The sequence below is a fragment of the Rhinatrema bivittatum genome, chromosome 3, assembly GCF_901001135.1.
Source record: "Rhinatrema bivittatum chromosome 3, aRhiBiv1.1, whole genome shotgun sequence".
NCBI classification, from domain to species: domain Eukaryota; kingdom Metazoa; phylum Chordata; class Amphibia; order Gymnophiona; family Rhinatrematidae; genus Rhinatrema; species Rhinatrema bivittatum.
Genome location: NC_042617.1, coordinates 345,438,989 through 345,458,532, shown reverse-complemented (window position 1 = coordinate 345,458,532; position 19,544 = coordinate 345,438,989). Strand labels below are relative to the sequence as shown.

At 44.1% G+C, this 19,544-nt stretch overlaps 1 protein-coding gene across 2 annotated transcripts in view; it reads left to right on the top strand.

Annotated features, from left to right (window-relative positions):
- Positions 1-16,988, top strand: part of KLHL32 (kelch like family member 32) — a 502,881-nt gene extending 485,893 nt beyond the window's left edge. For both annotated transcript variants that reach the window (XM_029595391.1, XM_029595390.1), the window contains one exon: positions 16,172-16,988. In XM_029595391.1, the coding sequence (XP_029451251.1) occupies positions 16,172-16,333 (162 nt within the window). In that variant the 3' untranslated portion in view covers positions 16,334-16,988. The remainder of the gene's footprint in view (positions 1-16,171) is intronic.
- The last annotated feature ends 2,556 nt before the right edge of the window (positions 16,989-19,544 follow it).

Below are 19,544 nucleotides of genomic sequence, written 5' to 3'. Positions count from 1 at the left end.
TGGCACTTTATATAATTCTAATAGCATGCATTATGCAAACTCAAAACTGCAAATTAGTGAATCTGTGTTCCCTTGATCTTGGATCAAGGGAACACAGATCACTGCTTGATCTTGAATTCAACTATACTTTTCTTCTCTACTTGTTATGCCTGGTGGGCACCTATTCTGTTTTCTCTGAAGGGTGAGCACCAGATGGGTATTCCTTCTCCTTTTCTTTCTTCCCAATTTTGGCACCAAATGGGTATCCACTTAAGGGCAGATTTTAATTCCCCGGCATGCGTAAATCCCGGTCTTTATGAGCGTGGACGGGCCTTACTCACGCAGGGTGAATCTTCCAAGAGGCTCGGCCATGTGTGTAAAGACCGGGACATGCTCAAGTGCCAGGCTTCTTGGAAGGGGCGGGCCAGAGGGCGTGTTTTGGGTGGGGAGGAGCAGAGTGGGGCGGGCCGGGACAGTGCCATTGTTCACTGTCCTGGAGCCTCATATGCCAGCTGACTGCCGGTGCGCGCAAGTTACTTCAGGTCGGGCCCTGAAGTAACTTGAAAAATAAAAGGTAAAAAATTTCAAAATGGTTTTTAGAAGGTGGGGAGGAGAGGGGAAGGGGAAGGGAAGTTAGGGTAGAGGGTAGGAAAGTTCCCTCCCATTCCGCTTTTAAATTGGAGCAGACTGGGAGGGAACTGGGGAAGGCCCCGATGTGTCGCCGCGCAAATATTGACCAAATCGACCCCCCTTGTGTGCACCGCCACCGATTTTATAACATGAGCGCACTGGTGTACAGGTGTACAGGCCTCTGCAGAAGAGTGTCTTCAGACATCTGGGGTCCCAGTGAAGTTCCACTGCAAGAGTTTTAAATTCAATGGCAAATTCCGCCAGAGGTCTGTTGCCTTGCTAAAGGTCCACCAAAGCAAATCCAGCAACAGTCATACGAACAGAGTCATCAAAAACAGATTTAAACAAGTCCATAGATCCTTCTATGTCCTGCAAGATAGGGTCCTTGCGTTCCCACAAGGTAGATGCCCATGATAAGGCTCTCCCATCCAAATAAGACAGAATGTAGCTGGTCTTAGAGAGGCCTGTGGGAAACAATGAAGGTTGTAAAGTGAAATGTAAGCTGCACTGGTTCAAGAAGCCGCAAGTCTTTTGGAGTTCTCCAGAGAATCGAATAGGCGCAGCCAGTGGAACAGCTGATTTCAAAGTTACCTCTGGTAACAGTCCTTCTTGTACAGAAGCTGTGCCTTGAGCCTTCTGTGTGTGAAGTTGGTGGAAAGCTGCAGTAAGTTTCTCCAAGGTTTCTTGCTGTTCTGAGAGACGTTGAGCCAGGCCTGGAATAGCCTGCAAGGCAGAAAGGTGAGCCGGGTCCATGGGCTACAGACATCAAATACCTTTAGCTGAATCCCCAGGAGTACTGCTTCTCCAAATAATTTTCTTGAAAGCTGAATTCACTGTAGTTAGTGTTCTCCAATTCTTTAGCCAGATTCAGTGGAGTTACTGTTTCTCCAATTCTTCTTCAGTACTTTTAGCTGGATTCATGGAGTTAGCAATCTGATGTAGATTTGCTCCTCCAGAGGGGAGGAGTTGGCAATCTGTTATAATTCTGCTGCTCGGAGTTAGCAATCTGTTATTGAGCTCCTCTTGTAGGGGGAGGAGTAGTAGTCTGTTATGGATCTCCTCCTGGAGAGGGAGGAGTTAACAATCTGTTATCAATCCCTGCTGCTAGGAGTGGCAATCTACTATAAGTCCGCCAGAGGGTTAGCAATCTGTTATGGATCACCCTGCCAAGGGGAAGAGCTAACAATTGTAATACTCCGTAAGCGAAGTTAATGATCTGTGCTGGATTGGCTTCCCACAGAGTGGCAGTTGTATAATACCGCTCTAGTAGTGTAAGGGATGACACTTGAGGTAAATTGGTGAATCCCTAGGCCGATGGCAGATGACAGCGCCCTCAGGAGGATATCCTGAGAGGGACCACCGGCTAGGCTGGAGTATGGAGACAAACACAGATAGTTCTTTATTAGACAGGAAGTAGAACCACCAGCGGTGGCAGTAGTGAGCTGATGTGCCCGGCAGGGCTGAAGTCCCTTCGATACTGGAATTGTGGTCTCTGGGTTGCTGAGCTGTAGAGAGAGACTATAAGTAATGAGTAGACAGGGTATGCTGGATACATAACCAGTAGTAGATGATACACTCACACTTGTAGATACCTATAATGGCTTCTATGCACCAGAGTCTTCAGTATATTCAGGAACAGGAGCCGCAGGCGAGTGCTGGTTCCTATATGCAGTCTGCAATGAGAACTCACAATATCTGTGTATGAGATGACTTATAGAATAGAAGAGAGTCTTTGGAGAGTTTTAGGAACATAGGCCCTCGTGGAGCGAGTACCGGTTCCTATCTGCAATCTATACCAGTAATGCACCACATAAAGGTTTATAATAGCTTCTAATATAGAAGAGAGTTGAGAAGGGATTTAGGAACATGGGCCCTCGTGGAGCGAGTACCGGTTCCTATCTGCAATCTACAATAATGACTCACGATCTCCGTACCTGCGATAATGTCTTAGACAGAAGGGAGTCTTCGGAGATTAGGAACATAGGCCCTCGTGGAGCGAGTACCGGTTCCTATCTGGAATAGAACTCACTGTGTTCACGTCTGCGATCGCTTCCAGGTAGTAAGGAGTCTTCTGAGCATTCGGGGACGTAGGCTCTCGTGGAGCGAGTACCGGATCCCGTCTTAGCAATCTGAAATCAAGAAGAGAGAGAGGGGCCCCCGAGGAGCGGATACCCCTGGGTAAGGTGGTGGAGGCAGAGCAGTGGAGAAAGTATTCCCCTTGCTAACTCGATTCGAAGTAGCAAGCAAAGATCTTTTAAGGTGGACGTGGATGACGTCACTACGGGGGGACGCCCCCGAGATTTGCGCCCTTGTCGGTACAAACTCTGGAGCGCGTGCGCCCTTACGTCATCAGGAACATGGCGGATCCGCAGCATCAGGCCAGCCCGAGGATTCCAGGAAGTACGGCGAGGAGAAACTGTGGCAGCATCTGTCCATCAGACCCGAAGGGAGTCGCCACTAAGGTAGAGAGGGTGGAGCGAGGGCGAGAACAGGCACGAACGCAACAGGGCACTACCATTTTTCCAGAAGGAACTGGATGGGTGGCAGACAAAGAGATAGAAGCTGAGTTGATTTAATGGGTTGGCTCTTCCGGAATGTCTTCAGGCTCATCGAGCTAGGCGGGCATTGAGACGTTGTGCTTTTCTCAAATGTTCCAGATTCTTATGATCAGTGAACACTGTAAATTTATGTTGTGTGCCCTCTAGCCACGGGCGCCATTCTTCAAGAGCCAACTTTATGGCGAGCAATTCACGGTCCCCAATGCTGTCATTTTGCTCTGCCGATGAGAATTTATGGGAGTAAAAGGAACAAGGAACTACAGTACCAGAGGTGGTGCGTTGACTTAGGACGGCCCCAGCCCCTATGGCGGAGTCGTCAACTTCAACTAGAAATGAGCGAGTGGGATCTGGGTGGTGCAGACAGGACCTCTTCTGGAAGGCTTCTTTCAAATGATGGAAGGCGGAAATGGCCTCAGGCGGCCAGTTTCGTGTGTTTTTGCCTTTTCTGGTCCTGGTTGTCAGAGGAGCAGCCAGTGTCGAATAATGTGGGATAAAGTGATAGTAGTTGAGAAATCCCAAAAAGCGCTGGAGCGCTTTGAGTCCCACTGGCTGCGGCCAATCCCGGATTCCTTTTAATTTAGCTGGGTTCATGGAGAAGCCTTGCTGGGAGATTATATAGCCAAGGAAAGGCAAACTGGACTTTTCAAACAGGCATTTGTCAATTTCGCAAACAGATGGTTTTCACGAAGACGCTGGAGGACAGTTCGTACGTCAGCACGATGAGTGTCGAGATCTCTGGAAAAGATGAGGATATCATCCAGATAAGCCATGACTTTGGTGTACAATACATCTAAAAAAATTTCATTCATCATTCATTGGAATACTGCAGGTGCATTACAGAGGCCAAAAGGCATCACCAAGTATTCGTAGTGACCATCCCTGGTGTTAAAAGCAGTTTTCCAAATGTCATTGGGGCGGATTCTCACCAGGTTATACGCCCCACGTAAATCCAGCATCATGAAGATGGAGGCACCTTGAAGGCGGTCGAACAATTCAGAAATCAGTGGTAAGGGATATTTATCCTTACGAGTGATAGCGTGTATGCCGCGGTAATCAATGCACGGTCTAAGTGACCCATCTTTTTTGGTCACAAAAAAGAATCCCGCCCCAGCGGGTGATGTAGATGGGCGAGAAATCCTTTTGCAAGATTCTCCTGAATATATGCAGTCATTTCCTTTGTCTCAGGTAATGACAAAGGATAGGTGTGTCCACAAGGAGGCGTGGTTCCAGGAAGGAGATTGATTGGACAATCAAACCTTCGGAGAGGCGGAAGGAGGTCGGCCTTCTATTTAGAGAACATGTCCTCATAGGCAGCATACGGAGCAGGTACGCCAGAGGACATAGTAGCCAGGGGAACCACAGGGGATGGTATCACTTTCTGGAGACAGGACTGATGGCAGGCAGAGCCCTACTCTACCAATTGCAATGAGGCCCAGTTGAATTGGGGGGAATGCTTCTGTAGCCAGGGGAGCCCAAGTACTATATTTATTTATTTATTTATTTTAAGTTTTTCTATACCGGCATTCGCAATAGATATCGCATCATGTCGGTTTACAATTAACAAGTGGATAGGTAACAAACAAGGTAAAAAACTAACATTTATCTTAATAATAATAATAATAATAGTTGTAGTAATAATAATGATAAAAAAAAAACTATAGGATGGATAGACTTATCCAATACTAGTAATTCAAGTTCCTTGATATGTAAGGCTCCAGTACGTAACTGGACAGGTTCCGTAGTCAAGGAGATTCGGCCGGGTAGCAGCTCTCCGTAGGTAGAAGCAATGCATAATGACGTATCGCGCGAACGGGTTTTTATACCCAAAAGCTGCACAAGGAATTTAAGGATAAAATTACCTCCTACTCCGGAATCTACCAGAGTAAGAACCAGGAAGGCCCGAGAGTCCCAGATTAGAGTAACTGGTACTGATAATTGAGGGGCCGGAGAGGTTGCACCCAAGTTCAGGACCCCTACTGAACTCGGGCCAAGGAGTTTCCCGGATGGATTGGGCAAGTCTGTAGATGGTGGCAGGTGCTCCACAATACAGACACAGGCCAGTTTGTCTTCGCTGGAGGTGCTCTTCCGGTGTCAGCCGCCCGTGACCCAACTGCATAGGTGGTTCTGCCTTGACCACTCTAGTGTCGCTGCAAGATGCAGGGTTGGTAACTGGTGGTGAACGGGAGCGAACCCACGAAGGCTTCATGGGCATCCGACTCTCCCGGTGACGCTCTTGAAGACAATGGTTGATTCAGCCTGCCGAATCTATAAGGTCCTCCAGAGAGGAAGGGAGCTCCCGTGCAGTGAACTCACCTTTTAGCTGCAGAGAGAGTCCGTCCAGATAGGTAGCTCAGAGGCAGTCTTCCTGCCAAGCGAGCTTGGTAGCCAAAGTCCAAAACTCAATGGTACAATCAAAAAGACTTCTTTGTCCTTGACAGAGGTGTAGTAAACTGGTGCTTGCCATGGCATGTCACCCAGGATCATCAAAGGTCCATCTGAAAACAGCCACAAACTGAGCCAGTTCCTTCGGGGTTGGAGAGAAGCTGAAGAATAGTCAAGTGTAGTGGAGGTCTGGGGCTGTAGAGAAGCTGAAGGGTATTCAGGCGTAGCGGTGGTCAAATCCAAAGAGTCAGTCCAACACATAGACAAAACAGGAACAAGGAGAACAGGAACCAGAACCACAGGAAACAGGAACACAACAAAGAGACGATTCTCGGATCAGCAACAAGTACTCAGAGTACGAGAAGACCTGTTGCAAATGCAACGCTATGGAGCTAGGCCTGAGCTTATATATGCTGAAGAGTCTGACATCAGCATCCAGGTCCATACCAGGTTCCCGCCGCAGGCCCTTTAAAAGAACTAATGATGTGCGCATGCCTAGGAAGGAGCATGGCGCTGATGGCAGCGTCTCTCCATGGGCCACGCGGAGAGGCCCGACGAACAGGGACATCTTGGATGGCAACACTGGGTAGTGTGGCAGGGCTGGAGGCACTGGAAGGAACCCGAGGTTGGAGCTGGTGGGCCACCACCGCCAGTGAAGAGGAGCCAGGAGCTGGAGTATGTCTGAAAAGGTGAGAGGGCTGATCTACGGGGCTGCCGCAGGCGGCACACGTAACAACATCCTTACAGGTGAATTTTCAAAAGCTGTGCGCACAAAGAATAACACACTAGTTTAAAAACTGAAACATACGCACATATATTGGGGACCATGAGTCAAATTGTGCATATAAAAAAGAGGTGGGACCTGGATAATATTCCGGGGAAGGGGCCAACAGTTATGCACATAAGTTGCAACCTGCCAAAGTGACACATGTATATTTACTCCTGCTCAATATCTGGTGTAAGTGATCGTAAACATTTCAAAAGTGAAAAAATGGGTGGAGGGTCTGGCTGAAATGGGGGGACTTTAGGCTGAACAACCAGGAGGGTCTTCATGAGCTGCAGATGGACTGGGTGAACTAGTAGACTAATTGGTAAAACAGGTAATTTCATTGCCACCCACATGTTGTAAAATCCCTTGACTTGTGTGTAAAAGCCGACTTACAGGGAGTAAATGCATCTAAGTGCACCTTTGCCGCTACTTAGATGGACAACTTTGAACTTATTCCGATAAATCACACTTTTGTTTTAGACTTATCCGGCTTTCTTACATAACTAGATACGGTAAGTTGAAAAAGTACTAATTAGATGACGAAGTAGCACTTTTCAGACTTATCCAGCTAAGTGCTGCTACATAGCCACATAAATCAGAACATATCTGGATAAGTGCTGCTACTTTTCCAGATAAAGTCTGAACTTGCCCGGCTCACAGGTTTTACATATGTATGTGTGCATGCATATGTATTTGTATTTTATAATCCGTGCATATCATTTGTGCACAGGTTGTAATATCCAATAGTAAATTCACGTGCACCCATATACATGCATATATGTATGTATACTGGGTCAGACCAAAGGTCTATCAAGCCCACTATCCTGTTTCCAAAAGTGGCCAATCCAGGTCACAAGTACCTTGCATGGATAAGCAGTGAATTTCCCTTAATAATGGTTTTTGGACTTTTCTTCCAAAAACTTGTGCAAACCTTTTTTAAACCTGGCTACATCAACAGCTTTTACCACAGCCTCTGGCTTCAAATTCTAGAGTCCAATTATGTGTTGAGTAAAAAAATAATTTCTCCTATGTGTCTTAAATGTATTACCTGGTAACTTCATTGTGTGTACCCTAGTTTTTGTACTTTTTGTAAGAGAAAACAAATGAATTGCATGTATCCATTCGACTCCACTCTTTATTTTATAGTCCTCTATCATATCCCCCTCGACCATCTTTCTCCAAGCTGTTAGTGAAAGGAACTCCACCATTTCAAAAACTCTCGACACACTTGCTCCTCTCAAATGTGCTTCAGTTTGCCATAAACCTTCTGCACCTTGGTTTTCCTCTGCCTTAAAAACTTTAAAATGCAAGGTACACCAGCAAGAACGACGCTGGCACAAAAATCCGATTTCAGATTAGAAAAATGCTTTTTATGCATGCATACGTGTTGCACTGGAGGTGGACCCTTGGCCTGGCACAGGATTGGTACGGCCCTCTGAGGGATCCCAAAGGGCACCTGCCGCCAGAAGACGAAGCACACGAGGAGACTGGGGCTGACAGGAACTTCACCAATAACGGTCCAGGGGCTCCGCGATTTGAGCCCTTGGATTCCCGGACTGCCTGGGCTTAGGTGGGCCTCTGGGGGTCTCCCAGAGAGATGATGCAGAAGTGTGCCCACCAAGAGAAGGGGTGCGTGGCTTTCGGTGAACAGGCAAGCTAGACTGGAATCGAGAATACCGGAGACCACGGGAGAAAGGCAGGAACTGAAGGTCCTCCGGGAAGGATAGGCAGCGTGTAGTGGTTCAGCTCGAAGAAGGCCGTGGGCGGTGTTGAAGCAGGTGGTCCTGGTGGTCGCAGGAGGAGCAAAGAGAGTGTCCGAGTGGAGCGCAAGGGGCAAAGCCAGGGTATCCGTCCGAGGGTGGTCAGCCAAAGCAGGGGTCGGTTCTAAGTATCAGTCCAAGCGTAGTCAAAGGCAAGCAGAGGTCAATTCCAGGTATCAGTCCAAGCGTAGTCAAAGGCAAGCAGAGGTCAGGTCCCAGGTATCAGTATGAGCGTGGTCAAGATGAGGAAAGGTCAATTCCAGGTATCAATCCGAGCGTTGTCAAGGGCAGGCCAAGGTCAGTACCTGGTATCAGTCCGAGAAGGTACTATCGGCGTAGCAAGATGAGGAACAGGTCTCAGGAACGAAGGAACTCTGGAACAGACACAGGAACACTGGAACAAGCACAGGAACAAGGAACGGCAACTAGTTACACACGAGGGTGTCGACCTGATTGCCAAGGCGAGGGACTGAGGAGCAGGCCTTCGCTTAAATACTGAGTCAAGTAACGTCATCAGTACGTGCCACGGAGGAGTTTCCCGCCCTTGGCCCTTTAAAGGGCTGGGCAATCCGTATATGCGTGCCTAGGGGCAGAGTCAAGACAGCGGAGGACACTGAGCCCCTACTTGGGGCGAGGAGTGAGGCCTGGGACGCCGAAGCACTGGAGGCAGCCGTGGATGCTGCTGTCCTGAGCCGGGGGATGCAGCCGACTAGCTGCGGCAGTGAGGGAGGAAGGGCCGGGACCTGCGGAGCTTGGGACAAGGTGAGCAGGCCTGGGTGCGGTGCCAGCGCGACCAGGACGCACAACAATATGCTCTTACAGAAAACAAATTTCCCTTGCCAAAAAATCATTCTTCTCCAGAAAAATCCAAGCTGCTAACGTCAATTGCTCCGTTCTGTTCAGTATTGTTAAATATATCACCAAAATCAAAACTACAGTTTGTGACTCCTTTGACAATAATTTTTGCACCAAAATTGCTCAACATTTCCAGACAAAAGACATAAACATTTCCAATGAATTTTCCCATTTATCCATTCTGAACGCAAACTTGTCATTTACCTCCTGCTCCTGGTCCACATTTGACAATATAGATCCTACAACTATCACAAAAATGTTATCTAAATTAAAGCTTTTACACAGTCCCTTCAAGCCATGTTTAGGCTTCCTTCTGCAAGCCTCTCGCGACTATCTTTCTACATACCTAGGCTATTTGGTTAATCTTTCACTCAAATCTGGATCTTTTCCTGATGCACTAAAAAGCCAATTCCTAAGAAAATCAACTCTGATATATCTGATTTAAACAATTATCGTCCTATCGCTTCCCTAACTTCTCTTGCAAAAATTATCCTTCATCAGCTATCAGACTATATTTCAGATAAGTAAGTTCTCCACCCTATCCAACATGGATTCTGAAAGGGTCATAGTACCTGTTCTCCAAGTGATGTATTGTTCTTTCGCACTGAGGACAAGTCTCCCAGGGCTGCTGCCCAGGAGGGAAGGGTTAGGCCGGCCATCATAGTTGGTGATTCAATTATCAGAAATGTAGATAGCAGGGTGGCTGGTGGATGTGAGGACTGCCTGGTAACTTGCCTGCCTGGAGCGAAGGTGGCAGACCTCACGCGTCACCTAGATAGGATTATAGACAGTGCTGGGGAGGAACCAGCTGTTGTGTTACATGTGGGCACCAACGACATAGGAAAATGTGGGAGAGAAATTCTGGAAGCCAAATTTAGGATTTTACGTAGAAAGCTGAAATCCAGAACCTCCAGGGTGGCATTCTCTGAAATGCATCCTGTTCCACATGCAGGTCCCCAGAGGCCGGCAGAGCTCTGGAGTTTCAATGCGTGGATGAGATGATGGTGCAGGGAAGAGGATTCAATTTTATAAGGAACTAGGGAAACGTTTGGGGAAGGGGAAGACTTTTCCAAAAGGATGGGCTCTACCTTAACCAGAGTGGAACCAAGCTGCTGGCACTAACTTTTAAAAAAGAGAGAGAGCAGCTTTTAAACTAGAACAAGAGGGAAAGCCAACAATCACTCAGCAGGGCATGGTTCAGAGGAATGTATCCTTGAAGGATACTAATGAAACAGGAGAGTTAGGGCATCCCAACAGAGAGGTTCCAATAAAAGCAAACTTGGTCCATGTGCCTATGTGTAAAAAATCACCTGAGCTAAAGATTTCCAAATTATCTCTATCAGCTGAAAAGCAGGTTGTTAATACAAACAAAAACACACAGAGACCTGGTGAAAGGAAGATAACCAATGGGAAAGTGCTATATCAGGGTACAAATTATATCACAATGATAGGGAGGATCAAATTGGTGGGGGTGTGGCACTTTATGTCTGGGAGGGTATAGAGTCCAACAGGATAAAGATCATACAAGAGACTAAATGCTCAGTAGAATCTATATGGGTAGAAATCCCATGTGTGTTGGGTAAGAGTATAGTGAAAGGAGTATACTTCGTCCACCTGGACAAATTGGTCATACAGATGATGAAATGTTAAGAGAAATCAGGGAAGCTAACCAATTTGGCAGTGCAGTAATAATGGGAGATTTCAATTATCCCAATATTGAAAGGGTAAATGTAACATCAGGACATGCTAGAGACATAAAGTTCCTGGATGTAATAAACGATTGCTTCTTGGAGCAATTGGTTCAGGAGCCAATAAGAGAGGGAGCTATTTTAGATTTAATTCTTAGTGGAACGCAGGATTTGGTGAGAGAGGTAATGGTGGTAGGGCCAGTTGGCAATAGTGATCATAACATGATCAAATTTATACTAATAACTGGAAGGGGACAATAAGTAAATCTACAGCTCTAACATTACATTTTCAGAAAGGAAACTTTGATAAAATGAGGAAAATAGTTAAAAAAAAAACCTGAAAGGTGCAGCTGCAAAGGTTAAAAGTGTTCAACAGGCATGGACATGGTTTAAAAATACAATCCGAGATGCGCAGTCCAGATGTATTTCATGCATTAAGAAAGGTGGAAAGAAGGCAAAACGATTACCAGCATGGTTAAAAGGTAAGGTGAAAGAGGCTATTTTAGCCAAAAAAAAAATCCTTCAAAAATTGGAAGAAGGATCCATTTGAAGAAAATAGGAAAAAGTATAAGTTGTCAAGTTAAGTGTAAAACATTGATAAGACAGGCAAAGAGACAATTTGAAATGAAGTTGGCAGTAGAGGTAAAAACTCAGAATAAAATCTTTTTAAAATATAACCAAAGCAAGAAACCGGTGAGGGAGTCGTTTGGTCCTTTAGATGGCTGAGGGGTTAAAGGGGCTGTTAGAGAAGATAAGACCATTGCAAAAAGAATAAATTAATTCTTTGTTTCTGTGTTTACTAATGAGGATGTTGGGGAGATGCCAGTTCCAGAGATGGTTTTCAAGGGTGATGAGTTAGATGAACTGAACCAAATCACTGTGAACCTGGAAGATGTAGTAGGCAAGATTAACAAACTAAAGAGTAGCAAATCACCTGGACTGGATGGTATGCATCCTAGGGTTCTGAAGGAACACAAAAATGAAATTTCAGATCTATTAGTTAAAATTTGTAACCTACAATTAAAATCATCCATTGTACCTGAAGACTGCAGGGTGGCCAATATAACACCAATATTTAAAAAGGGCTCCAGGGGCAATCCGGGAAACTATAGACCCAGTGAGCCTGACTTCAGTGCCGGGAAAAATAATGAAAACTATTCTAAAGATCAAAATCATAGAGCATATAGAAAGACATGGTTTAATGGAACCAGTAAACATGGATTTACCCAAGGGAAGTCTTGCCTCACAAATCTGCTTCATTTTTTTGAAGGGGTTAATAAACATGTGGATAAAGGTGAACCGGTAGATGTAGTGTATTTGGATTTTCAGAAGGCGTTTGACAAAGTCCCTCATGAGAGGCTTCTAAGAAAACTAAAAAGTCATGGGATAGGAGGCAATGGCCTTTCATGGATTACAAACTGGTTAAAAGACAGGAAACAGAGAGTAGGATTAAATGGTCAATTTTCTCAGTGGAAAAGGGTAAACAGTGGAGTGCATCAGGGATCTGTACTTGGAGTGGTACTTTTCAATATATTTATACATGATCTGGAAAGGAATACGATGAGTGAGGTTTTCAAATTTGCAGATGATACAAAATTATTCAGAGTATTTAAATCACAAGCAGATTGTGATAACTTGCAGGAGGACCTTGTGAGACTGGAAGACTGGGCATCAAAATGGCAGATGAAATTTAATGTGGACAAGTGCAAGGAGTTGCATATAGGGAAAAATAACTCTTGCTGTAGTTACACGATGTTAGGTTCCATATTAGGAGCTACCACCCAGGAAAAAGATCTAGGCATCACAGTGTAGGACTTTTCCAGTCATAGTTCTGTAATTTAGGATTTTGCTATCCTTTGATTTAGTGATATTTCACTGTAAGTTACCAACAGTAGTCTAGGCTGTGATATGAAAATCCCCTACCTGAGTCTCTGACTCATCTATTCAATGGTCATTTAAGCACCTTCACAGTAAGCAGTCTGGCAACCTCATTCTGGGTTTCCTGGGCTGACAGCTCATGTTACATAACTGCATTGTCCTCTTTTTTTCTCTGCTGCATTTCACTTAAATGGTAGCATGCTCTTTAACCTCCATCTCCCTTGGGAGGTAGGTTCCATATATAATAAAAACAGCTTATAAAAATAAAAGATCACAAAAATCAACTTAAAAACTCATACAAACAAAAACAACAGAATTAGTAAGAGAACTGAAGAAAGCATGGGATATTTATTTAGATATTTTATATACTGTCGTTACATAAAAAGATCACAATGGTTTACAAAAGTTACATTCATACTATGTAAATCAATGAATAATGACTGTTTTCAAAGGTCGTATACTTAAACAGTATTTAATATAAATCTAATGAGATGTTTTAATACATATTAACTGAAGATCTAGGACATCAGGCGATTAGTACAGGAATTCTAATATAACAATTTTCACATAATAGTACGTTGTCTTGGGGCTGAAAGAGAGAGTGAAAGAGGTAGGAGGACGTTTTCACCTCTTATCCGGGAGCGAAAAATCCTGCTTCAACAGGCCCAGCCGCAGACAGTCTGAAGCCAGCGAGTGACATCATCTTTGGGGCCTCAGAGGACGCTTAAAAAGTGGCCCTTAGCGGAATAAGATCAGGCTGAAAGCGAGAGTGAAAGAGGTAGGAGGACGTTTTCACCTCTTATCCGGGAGCGAAAAATCCTGCTTCAACGGGCCCAGCCGCAGACAGCCTGAAGCCAGCAAGTGACGTCATCTGTCGGGGCTCCAGAGGACGCTTAAAAAGCGGCCCTTAGTGGCACGCAGCCGCCGCCGGCGCGTCGCCAAAGCCACGTGCGCCAAAGGGGCGCGTGGCTTTGTTCTGTCTTAAACTGGATTAAGAACTTACAGTTTTTTAAACATCTTTCGGCTGGAATTAAAGGGGTTTGAATCCCCCCTGCAACTCTTGCGATCTTATTGGAAGGAAGGAAACTCTTCATCGTACTCCTGTGACTGTTTGACCCGGGTAAGCTTTTACAATATTTCCTTTTTAAAGTTTACCTCTGGATATGCCCTCCAAACAAAAAGGGAAAGTCAGAGTATTTCCCTCTACATCTGACAACCCTCCGGGTCAACGTACCATCCCACAGTACACAGGTTCCTACTCAAATACTGAGGTGGCAAAAGTCCCCGCTGGTGAGATAGGAGAAGGAGCCTCCTTCTCACCTGGGGAGGTCTCTCTTAGGCCCCCAAACCCGAGGATAGCCTCGTTGACGCCTTCACAGTCTTCCGAAAGCAAGGTGGTTGTTATTACTGAGCCAAAGAGCACATTAATAACTACAGAGGGTACACCTATGGAACCTGTGAATTTAATAACAGCAACGAGTGAGGAGAATAAAGCCTCTACAGCTACAGGAGTTATTCCTCAAAATACTATGGATATTCAATTGAAACCGTCTGTAGTCACTTTAGACTCATCGTGGGAGTTAATGGCTCAGCTTAGGTCTGAAGTTCAGAAGTGTTCCCAACAAATAGAAGCAAGTGCAACAAAATTGGATACTTTTTCAGCAGAAAGTAATACTCAGTTTGAAGATTATAAACTTCGGATACAGACGCTGTGAGACAAAAAAAAAGGCTGGAAATGCAGTCTATTATTATCCAGGATCAATCATCTTTGAATAGAAAGCTGGAGTATATGGAAAATCGATTGAGGCGTTTAAACCTTAGACTTGAATTTTCCTAAAATAATAGGCGAACAGCCCAGAGTCACACTTAGGAGATATCTGACTGAGGTATTGAAAATTATGCCAGAGAGTCATCCATCATTTAATAGGGTGTATTTTCTCCCATTTAGAAGTTCAGGGGGAAGGAGTGAACAACAGTTGCCCCAATTAAATTTGGGGAACTTAACAGAATTTCTTGAATCCTCCGCAGTAGAAATAATAGAAAGAGCTACCCTATTAATATCCTGTGTATATGAGCAAGATATCTCTTTAATTATGCGTAGTTACTTTCAAAATTTAAGGGTAAATTTTCATGGGTATTTTATACAAGTTTTTCCAGACCTAGCAAAGCTCACTCAGGAGAGGAGGAAAGGGTTTCTTGCCTTACGGCAAGAAGCCCCATCAATGGGAGCATCTTTCCAATTGAAGTTTCCTTGCAAGTGTATACTGAAATTAAATAATGAAGTATATGTATATTTTTTGCCTGAGCATTTAAAGGTGTTTCTTGAATCCTGGAAATGAGCTCTTCAAACCTCCTCTCCGTTATTAAGTCCCATAACATAGGTATATATAATAGAGGGTAGGATGCATGAAAAAAATTTCAGAAAATGTTATTTCCTCTTTTTTTGTTTTAGCTCCTAATTTCCTGATTCTTCCATATCCAAATTTCAGCCTCTTAGTGGTCTAAGTTAAAAAGAATGATTGTTAATGGATATGTATAGTTAATTGTTAAAAACAAAATTCTTTATTTCTGTACAAAGTTTATTGCTTTGTAATTCATTGGAAAGTGAATAAAAAATAAATTAAAAAAAAAAAGTACATTGTCTTAAGATTCTTACATTCTCTAGTCAATTTATTCCTCATGCTTCAGTTAATATCTCTTGCCTTCTAGTTATTGTAGTTCTCTGCATTCTGATGTTTTTAAGTTAGGTTATATGGATTTTTGAATAGCCATGTTTTTAGCTCACATTTAAATTTCTTTCTATCTGGTATCAAACATAACATTTCAGGTATAGAATTCCAAAGCTTTGGACCCACTATGGAAGGCACACAGTAGATGCGAATAAGCAAGGGGAAAGGCAGAACTGGGATCTAGGGCAGTAGTTCTCATCCCAGTCCTTGGGACACACCCTGTCAGGTTGCTTTTTAGGAAATTCACAGTGAATATACATAAGATTGATTTGCATACAATGGAGGAAGTATATGCAAATCTATCTCATGCCTATACATTGTGAATATCCTGAAATCCTAACTGGTTAAGTGTTTCCCAAGGGCTGGATTGAGAACCTCCTTCTAAGGCATTGCACCAAAATTGGGCAAATTGGATCGGCCTGTCATCATCTGTCCTATTCTGTTTATATGCAATGTGGAAAAACCAGGACTGGATCAGCCACTTTGAGCTGACTTGTGTGAGGTGGCAAGCCTATAAATCTTCAGTGAGCCTCATATGGTGCCACTGACAACTGTGTAGGTTTAGCTGTGCAGCATTTAGATACTTTAGCAGTGAGTGCTCCTTAAGGGGCTGATTCAAACTATTTGTGTGAATTGTTATAAGGCCTTACATCTTGGCTGTTCACTTGAAGCTCCTCAAACAACTAATCAGATTAGTCAATTCAGTCTTACTTGTTGAACACTACAGGATGTTTTGCCATTTTTAGAAAGCAAAGATAGTTTCATTTCTCTTGCTCAACAAATTAAGAATTGTCATGAATCATTGCACAATGAAATTAACAGAAACTGAGGTTACATAGTTACGTGGCTAGTTAGATTGAAAGTACAGCAGGGGTCCATTGAGTCCAACCTTCTTCTAATTGTCTAATAGCTCTCTCTTCATGGTGTTTGTCTGATCTTATAGGTGCTTGATGTTAGCAGAGAAGGGAACGAAGAAGTGTTCTATGGACCCACACTTCCTTTTGCATCCAATGGAATAGCTGCATGCTTCCTGCCTGCCCCTTACTTCACAAGCCCCAACCTCCAGACCCTGCAGGTGCCTCACCACAGAATGGGCACTCTTTGACTGAAGAATTGCACTTGTGTCATGCCATCTGGAATGAAAGACAAAACACATAGCTGGATTTTGGCCTTAATAAATATACTGGAAAAATCAGCACTGAAAGCTATCATGCTTCTCATCTGTCTTAAATTCATAAAATGTTAAGAAAAAAGAGGAACAAATTATATACTATCAATCTGATCCACTGAACTTTCTTCAACTTGAAATCCATTTAAGAGAGGTTATTTTTCATCACTGTTTTAGTAATGTATGTGAAAACTCATTTCTTGCCTGTACAGTAAATCTTTAAATGTCTTTAAAGTACATTGTAGGAGTATGCATACTGATTTCAAGGAGCATTTCTCTTATGGGTTTGTGCATGAACTAGCTCACCAGTGCTAATCTCCAAGGGCAACATAACACAATGCTATGTTATTGAAATATTTGTTATTAAACTTCTTCATACCTGTGCTCAAATGATAGAAAGAAATGTATTTGCCTTGTACCTCACATTAAAACGCCTGCTAAAATTATAGTGCACCACACCCTGAGATACTTTGAAATGTCATGTCACATGGTAAAATACGTACTTGCTTTGAGATTTCTAAATACTCTATCAATTTTCTGTCACCTAAAAAGCAAAGAAGCTAATTAAAATGGAAGAAATACATAGTAAATTAATGTTGCTGGCTGGGCTGAAGCGCAAATGTATTTGGCGTTTAATTATGTTATAAAAATGAATCATTCTTGATTTAAAAAGAATGGCAGCAATACGAACTGAGGCTATCATGTTAATTGTGAGTAGTCAACTGCTTTGCTTACAGTATTACAGATTATTTCAGACCTTCATGCTACCTTTGGTCCATTGGTGTACTCAGTTTTCTGGATAATGAACATAGGGATACTGCTGGGTGTAATCAGATACCGTTTTATCTCCAAATGCATAACAATTCACAAACAGGTAGACGCAATGAATGGAATAATTCATAAGCTTAGTCCTCTTGAAAGGGATACTTTTGTACGATAAATGAAAGTGAGGAAGATATTGAAAGCTAAATGGCTATAAGTTAGCCGGATAAGACTTATCCGTCTAATTTACAAGAGATATTCAGCAGCACAGCTGTGCTGCTGAATATCTTTAAAAAAAATGCTAGTTATCTGGATAAGTCTTATCCAGCTAACTTAAATAGAGCAGGTCTAACTTATCTGCCTAACATAGCCAAATAAATTTAAATATCGCTGCTTATCCAGTTATGATAGCCAGATAAGTAGCTTCTCCTTGAAACGACTGCCCACCACTTAGCCAGATAAGTACTTATACAGCTAAGTATTTATCCAGATAAATGACGGCCACTAAATATAGCTAGATAGCTACCATCACTTAGCCAGATAAGTCCTTACTTAGCCAGCTAAGTGGTATTGAATAACGACCTCTTTGTGCTAGTCAGCCAAATTTGGTTTGTATTTATTTTGTCCAAAAGAATAAGATTTCATAGAACTCTTCCAAACAAAACCTCTTTCTGTCTAACATCGTCAAATTCCATTCATCTATCAAGTCTTCCGTAAAAACTCCAGTAAGAGACTTGGAAATGTATTGCTCCTTCCCGAAGACATAGCATGACCTAACACTTGGAGGGGTTGAGGGATTAAATGATAATGAGTGTGTGATGCTAAGTGGTCTGGACTAGCCAGAGAACAGACTCCAGGCTGGACTCTGGCAAAAAACTTAATATGCACCTTTATTGATGAACAATAATAAACAAACAACTTAGCTGATTTGTGCAGTTCAACAAATCAATTGTAACTTACAGTTTGTTATCTTGAGGCTTCCATCTCTCTCTGGAGCCCTCCTTATCCCTTGGGACCTGGCCTTCTATCTTGGCTTGCAGTGATCCACCCTAGCCCAGAATCCCTTGCTGGGTTAGGAGGTAAAGAGGACCGATACAGATAGTGTAGCCGGTCCTTTAAGGTGTTCTTGTTGAGTGCGTGGACCCTTGGCCCGAGGTGGTGTTGGTGCCACCTATGGGGGAAACCCCCACAGGTCCCCACCTTTGGGTGGCAAGGCCGGATGAGAAGCAGAGGCCAGAAGGAGCTTCACCACTACCAGCCTACGTTCCCCGCAGGTTGAGCCCTTGGGTACCGTGGCTGGCTGGTCTTAAGTGGGCCTCTGTGTGGATGATCTCAGGGAGTTGGTGAGGGAGCACTGTGGCAACCAGGAGAGAGAGAGGCCCAAGGCCAAAGCCAAGAGTGTTATCAGATCCAGTCCAGTGGGCCAGCCGAGAGGCGGAGAGCGTGGCCAGGCCTGGTCCAGGAAGTCAGAGGCACGAGGTGTAGTCAGGTCCGGTCCAGATGTCAGAGGCAGGCAGCAGATTGCGTGGTAACGTCCGGTCCAGAGGTCAGAGGCAGGCAGCAGAATACGTGGTCAAGTCCGGTCCAGAGGTCAGAGGTGGGTACAGGAACAGAAGCGCAGGAACTGGAACAGCAACTCAGGAACTCAAGCAAACGAGAGCGAGGAGACCCATTGCCAAGACAAAGCTCTGACTGTCAGAGCTTGCCTTATATACTCGGACTGGCAACGTCATCACTAGGGGCCGCGGGAACTTTTCCCGCCGCGGCCCCTTTAAATTCTGACTGGCAGCGCATGCACCTAAGAGCAGGGACCGAGCAAGGTGGCTGCATCGGCAAGGGCAGCATAGCGTCATTCTTTGGAGGTCGAGGTGGCGGCACCCCTCCGCTGCAGAGGGGGAGGTGAGCAGTCTTGAGCCGGGAAGCAGCAGGATTGCGGCGGCGGAGATAGGAACAGGCTTCTTGAGACTGGGAATTGTAACAGTTCTGAGGGAGTTACTTATATGCTCTATCACAGACTGAAAGAACTAAAGTTTCTAAACAAGAGACTAAATTTGTTTCTTCTAGTCTCAACATCAGTTTCAGAATAAAACTATGCCTATCCATCACAACCTTCAGGGTCCTACTTTAAATGCCACAGACAAGCCACTTGCTACTGCCCGCTGGACAATTTGTACTTTAAGAATAGCATGCTTGATCATTGCTGATATGATTGTTACTAGACTTGCAAAGTTAATAGAAAGAAATGGGAAACTGGCCAATCACCAAGTCTGTGTATAATGGAATTTTGGATTGCGAAGTGACAGTTCCAGCAGTTCAGGAGAGGTTTTGGACAGGTAGCTAAATCCACGACTTTCTTGGAAGTGCTACTTGCATAAAACAGGGCGAA